At 45.2% G+C, this 6,594-nt stretch overlaps 2 protein-coding genes across 7 annotated transcripts in view; both read left to right on the forward strand.

Moving 5' to 3' along the window:
• The window catches only part of LOC109295488 (mothers against decapentaplegic homolog 7-like), a 9,940-nt gene extending 3,357 nt beyond the window's left edge, over positions 1 to 6,583 (forward strand). Inside the window, exon 3 of one of the 4 annotated variants that reach the window (XM_019514356.1) lies at positions 5,316 to 6,583. In XM_019514356.1, the coding sequence (XP_019369901.1) occupies positions 5,316 to 5,422 (107 nt within the window). In that variant the 3' untranslated portion in view covers positions 5,423 to 6,583. Of the gene's footprint in view, positions 1 to 5,312 lie in introns of all 4 variants that reach the window. The other 3 variants (XM_019514354.1, XM_019514355.1, XM_019514353.1) reach the window with 3 other exon arrangements.
• Positions 1 to 6,594, forward strand: part of LRRTM4 (leucine rich repeat transmembrane neuronal 4) — an 860,180-nt gene that overhangs the window by 412,446 nt on the left and 441,140 nt on the right. The gene's annotated exons all lie outside the window — the stretch shown is intronic.

Below are 6,594 nucleotides of genomic sequence, written 5' to 3' on the forward strand. Positions count from 1 at the left end.
GTCTTTTCACGTCACAGTTTCTCTCGGGCAGTTCTTAAAAAACAAAAAAAAAAAAGTTTGCTCTAGAAAACTAACTCCGATTAAATTAAGTTCTTAGGAACTTCCAGGCCTGGATCTTATAACGAGGTCCATTTCTTTCCCCATTGTAAGCTCTTCTTATAACACACAGGTTTCTCTGTGCCATGTGGAAACAGGCACAGCTGTTGAACTAATGAATGGGTTGCATGTAATATTTTGCCTTAGTATTTAAAAAAAAAACACTAGATAAACGGTCATTATTTAATGAGGAGATATCAGTGTTGTGCTTTACATCCCAAACAAGTGTTACTTGCATTTACTAGCTGTTCTGATTAAGGAACTGTTTCTTAATACAGTCAAGCGTCCACTGAGTAGGACAGGATTTTATTGTTAGAGGAAGAACGTTATCACTGAGACAGAGTCTGTAACAATCAAGAGAGTGATGCTTCCTTAGGACATTCAAATGCTTAGGCCTTTTTTTTAACCAAATAATGACCCTGGGGGAAGACACAAACTGATCCGTGGACAGTTGAGGAGGAGAGCTGCTAACATAAAGCTGTAGGAGAGAAGAGTTAATGATTGCCTTGAGCTTCCTGTAAAGATGTTAGGATAAATCTATTAGGGTTTAAACATCCAATCTGCCTTTGCCAGGACCTCATTTTCAGTTAGTGGAGTGATATATTTATTCATTAGCAAGTGTTGACATAAGGTAGCAAAATGTGTGTAAACAGAAAAGCCGCAGAAATGAATGTGCTGTTTCGAAAGGAAAAGTTCTTCATATCGGCCAATAGGAAGTGATTAATGCTGCCAGTCGGAAACACAAAAACAACTGGTTACTCACCAAAAAAGTTTTTTTTTTGTGCTTTTTTTAAAATCCATTTGGCAGTTGGATTCAGAATAGAGAAGTGCATGGGGCAGTGACAGGGACAAAAGACGTCTATACGTTTGTCATTGCAGGTGGTTTCACAACCTCTGGCAGGTTTTTTTTTGGTCTCCTTCTTAATCAAGGCTGTTGTGGAGAGCACGAGCGCGCGCACACGGAGCGCTGTGTGTAGGTAGCGTTGCTATCTCTTGCTGCAGGCAGAACCAGGCTGGGAGCGTGCCTTCTCGCGTTTTTTCTAGGTTTCAAAGCATTATGCCAACCATCATTTGGTTAGAGGCTACTTGGATGAAAAAAATATTAGCTTTCAGTGGAATGGAGTTCAAATTGGGCAGATTTTAAACACAATCCTATCCTTCCTGCTCTTCCGCTTGCTTTTGTTGCACGTCTTTGGGAAGAGATTGTGGCAGATGATCCAGCAGGCTGAGTGAGTGGAGGAGCCTTTCTACTATGATGATGAAAACCGCTTGGTCAGTTCAGCAATATTATCTACAGAGGCTGGTGTCTCTACTAGGAAGCTTGACACAGGATGTTGACGTGAAATGCAGTGGTATTATTAACAGGAATCTATCAGCCTTTACGGTTAAGTCATGCAACAGCTGATGAAGAACTCGAGTTGGAGTAAGCGGGGTTGGTGCATGAGCAAGGCTTGAAGGATGAAGCCCACAGCCTTTATAAATGGGAATGAAAGCCAGTAAATAAGTGTAGTTACAACAGCTTTCAGGATGGGCGAGGTGAGATTTAGCAACGTTTCCTTGGACAGGGACACGCAACAAATCATTGGCAAAGCTGAGAGTAGACTCCCCAAAATTCGGACGTAACTGAAGTATATTTTGTGGTGACTTTACAGCTTTTGTAAATGCTCCTAGAGCAAAGGGCTGTTCCACCCTTATTCAAGAGCTTGAACCTGCAGCTCTTACTGTTCTTATTAACTTCAGTGATAGTCATCACCTCTGGAAGGACTGCAGATGTGGACTCCAAGGGAATTGTGCTCTTGATATAATATGATCCCAACTCCTTGTGGATATGAACCTTCACAGGGAGTCTGGGGTGGGTGGGGGTCGGTACAATGAAGTCAGAAGTAGAGGGGCCGTTTAACTAGTAAGTCCATCTTTCTGTCCTGGGTATGACCATAAATTGCATCCAACTGGAGGGTCTGGTGGCAATGTGGTGGGGCTCCTATAAAATACCAGAGTGTTGCAACCTCCAGAGTAAGGCAAGTATAGGGCTCCTCAAAACCCTAACCCTGCTGTCTTGAGGGTACTCCTTGGCTGGAGAAAGGTTGAGGGATATCACCCTGGCAGAAATGTGCCCACACTGAAGTGCTAGGCAATCAGCAGCAGCTCTAATCTGTTGGTCTCTGGCAGCAGCAACAGCCATCAAGGCACTGAGTGTCTGGACTTGGTCTGGCCTTGGGACTCTGTGGCCCAAAGGGGGGGGGATGGTAAGTCTAGGGCAGACTCCACTCCTCCATACCCTTGCCTAGATGAAGGCCTTGGTGTGATGGTCGCATAGATCTCTTGCGCGTACACCATGATCCAGAGGATTGATGTTTGCCAAGTGTGTCTTGCTATTCCTTATCGACGAGCTCTTTCCGCGTGATGATGTAAATGACCTGGGCAATCCTGTCTCCTTTTCAGTGGCTCCCGTTTCTGACGGTGCTGGATTTCCAGGGCCAGAAGGATGCTTGTGTTCCCGTGTAGGACTTTGACTTCTTGAAAGTGGCTGGGCCTATGGTTTAGCTTCCAAGGGGTTCTGCTGGACTTCGGGTTTCCTTATTTCCAGGTGGCTCCACACTGTTTTTGCATCAGCCTGGTTAGCATCAGTCTGTACTGGCTGGGTCTGGCTGGACTTGTCTCCTCTGGAGGCAGTCACTGCCACCCACAGCCAGAGGAGGTCTGACGAGAGCAGGTAGAGGTACTTTGACCCCAGTTCCTTCCAGGGATAAGTAGAAAGTAACCCTTGGAGCAGCTGGCTTCTGGGTTCAAACTCCAACCCCTGAGTGACTGAGGAAGTGGTGGAGGAACTAGCCTGGGTGGGTGGCTAGTCCACTGGGTTCTGTTTCCCAGGTAGATTTAAATATCCCATGTTTGTCAGCTGAGAATCAGGATGCAGAAAACCTAACTCAGTGTAGCAGCATGCTGCGTGCCCTCAAGGGTTGCAGATTCGAACGGGAGTTGAAAGTTTAGCAACTTGCAGAAAACATTCAGCACCTCACCGGGCTGGGCTCCTTGTCTTTGCGGTTTCACTTTGCCTTGAAATGGCTCTTTTCGGGTGATAACTGACTTGAGACATGAAGGGATACACATCTAGTCACTCTGGATGAACCTCTCAAGTTTTGGAGGGATCCAGTCTTAGGAAAAGATGACAAAGTACTCCATACCAGCCAGAGGGCAGGGATAAAGGGAAATACGTGGCTAAACTAGCCAAGTTTAACGTAAAGAACGTAGGTGGATCACACCAGTTGCATAGGCCGTACCTCGGCATTGCACTTCTCCCTGTTCTGAAATGTGCTGTTCTTGGTCAGGTTTCTTTTTGTGTGTGTAATGAATCAGTAAAAGGAACTTAATGTTGGATATTGGGGAGGAATTGAAGTCCAGAGAGCGACCAAATGAAAGTATACTGGGTTGCACCATCATATCCTGATGCAGAGCCACAGTCAGGAAGGTCCAGGCTTTTGGGAGGGTCTGAAGAAACACAGAGATGGTATTTGTATTTGAGTTTGCCTTGTAATAAGATTACTCTAACTCCAGAGCAGTCTTATGGTTAAGGGTATGTCTTTTTAAGTCACAAGAAGTTGACATATTGCTATAACTGTCTCTTGCTGTCTTGAGAGAGAGAACCTAAGTTACTTAAAAATGTCTGGTATACTAACAGAGGACCTGGTTATATTTGACCCTAGAGCAAGATGACATGCAAGGGGCAAATTATGTCCTTTGATGTATGGCACGAGGCTTACGCTGACTTCCATGCGGGAGCATGATATGCAGGTAGGGGCAGATCAGAGCTCAACAGGGAACATTGCTTTGTAGCACAATCCAACCTGCAGTTCAGGAAAGCGCGGGCAGAGGGAAAGCAATTAGCAAATTCATTTGAAGCAATCTTAGGGGAAAGGGACAAGATAATCTTCTATTTTAGATTGGAAAGTAGAAAGGGGTTAAAAAAAAAAAGCAACTTTTCCTGGAACGTAGAAAACCCTACAGGGCATTTAGAAAGTGTATAGTATACAGTATTTCACAAGTAAGTCTATTTCCTGTCGCCCCTATTGTTTTCAGTTTGATTAAGTGTATCCTGTTAAACTGTATATTCCTGTTATGGGTTATACTTGACTCTGATAAAATGAGATTACACATACACATGTTTTTTCACTAGTTTTCAGAAGCGAGTGCTTGGCTGAGGGGGGGAAACATCTTGTAACAGAAAACTCAACCCTAGTAGCGGTGGCCCTGGCTGGCTCTGAGAGAAAACGGTAGCTGGAAGGATACAATTTGGAATGTCCAGATTCGGTGACGAGAAGGGTCGTCTTGTCAGCATGCCAGGAACCTGTGCGTTGGGTGTACGCTGAGAGTGCTCGCTTGACTTCTTAAATGCACCGAGACCCCAATATTTCCATGTTTACATTTCCCTTGACAGAAGATTAACAAAAGTGCAAGTTTACAAGCAATGCTAGGTTGATCAGTGTGGAACTCATGCTACAATTATGTAGAGCGGGAAGATAGTTTCAGTGTTTCAGACTTTGTCCCTCTCTGAACCAAAAAGTTGTGATCTGGTCAGAGGAATGGTTAATGACACGCTTTATTTTTTTCTTATTTTCCCTCGTAAAAATTCTCTGCAGTGGTGGATGGAGGGAATTCAGTCCAGTCAGCCAGTTAAGAGTCCATTGATGTGCACATAAGACAATGGAAAGCAAAGTAAATTCCCATGAATGGCGGCGAAGTGTTTGAGTAATTGAAATTGGCCAAACAAAAAAGGGGGCTCCAAAAATGTAAGCAAGAGAGCAAAGCCCTCATTAGACCGTCGGTGACAGAAAGCGTTTTTACGTTTCCCGGTTTAGTACTTCTACCTTGCTAATATAGTTCTGTACTATAGTCAAGGTGTAAGACAGTGTTTCAACTTTCTGGAGTTCAATCAGTTGCACAAGAGTGGCAGACTTCAGCTAATTACCCAGTGACTAGGACAAAAAGATTCCAGCCAGTATGTAATTTTTGCATGCCCTGACTGATGATTAAGTGGTAGTGTGGAGCCTACACAAGGGTAATGAGTTAGGGTGGAAGTATCACCATGAACTGGGCAGACAATTAGTAATAGTTTCCTGTTAAACCCTGTGGAATGTGTCTTCTGCTCTTGACATTGTGTTTACAGCGTGTTAAGGAACTAATATCTCTCTCTTTCTCACTCTTTCCCCCTGCTGCAGCAGATTGTCCAGACTCTGTGCCTTCCTCCACTGAAACAGGGGGAACTAATTGTCTAGCCCCTGGGGGGCTTTCAGGTAAGACGCATTTCATTACATTTGCTCTTGTATAGTCAACTCGTTCGGGTCCCTTTCCTCCTTGTTACACCTGAAGTGCCTTTTATTTCCAGACTCTGGGTGAAGTAAGAATGATGCTGAGGCTTTATAAGATTTCACGTCAATTAGGCTGGGATGTCAAAAGGAGAATTGCTGTCCCTGACGGTGAGAGTGGAGCACCTGATTCTTTTCAGTTTGGTTGGAGGCCCAAGCCTAAGTAATCCATCCACTGAAAGTCAGTGAGACCTATCTTCCTTGAATCCTACCCGTGGAGTAGGTTTGGTGCCTGGGGATGGATACATCAGTGGGGAGAAAGTTGAATGTTGTTGCTAATTCACTACAAGTAGATTAATTAAGCAGGCGAATTGCAACTGTACCCTCAGAGACAGGTTCATGTCAAACGCTCCTTGCCTTGATTCGGGTAGTAAGTACCCTTAAGCGCAGCTGATTCTGTTGGTAAGGTGAGCCGTGTCTGACCATTGGTCTCGAGTGCTTGTGGGTTTTTGTTATTTAACACAACTAGTGTCTGTTCACCTTTCTGGCTACAGTACAGTCAATAAATAATAGCATCAGTAGACATAATGGCCTTGCTCAGGGATGTCTCGGCTACTAAGCGTTCTCCATTCCCAACTCCTGGGGTGTTGTCTGAGAGAGGGAAACTAGCTGTAGTAGGTGAGCAGTTAGGTGAGAACCATTCAAGTGCACGTGCATTTTACATAGGTGAGGTCTAAATTACATCTCCAGCTATATGGGACTGGTACAGAGAGATGTACTCGGGGGCCAGGAACTGTATGGTGTGGGCTCGGACCAGGAAAGAGCTGGGCGTGATGGTGTGAAAGGTCCAGCTGTCCTGCGTGCCAGGCTTGTGGTGTGTGCGGAGAACAGCTGGCTGCATCTGGTGTGCAGGTGCGTGAAAGGGAACTTGCCTATCTGCTGCATGCCGCATATAGGAGACATTATTGGCTTGATTTTTTTACAGAGGGGCTGCGACCTCACGGCTCTTCTCAGCTCCAGTGAGAGTGGGCCTTTCAGGGGGTGCAGTGTGTCCAGTCCCCCTTCCATTTCCCTGGCCCATCATGCTTTCAGGAGGCGTAGCTGGGCCCTGCCTACTAGTCTGTGTTGGAAGATGCTGCCCCTTGTCAAAGCATCTCGCTGATTTACGATTTGTGGAACATTTTCTCCGTTTGCT

The sequence above is a fragment of the Gavialis gangeticus genome, unplaced genomic scaffold, assembly GCF_001723915.1.
Source record: "Gavialis gangeticus isolate Ggan-Ray unplaced genomic scaffold, GavGan_comp1, whole genome shotgun sequence".
Lineage (NCBI taxonomy): Eukaryota > Metazoa > Chordata > Crocodylia > Gavialidae > Gavialis > Gavialis gangeticus.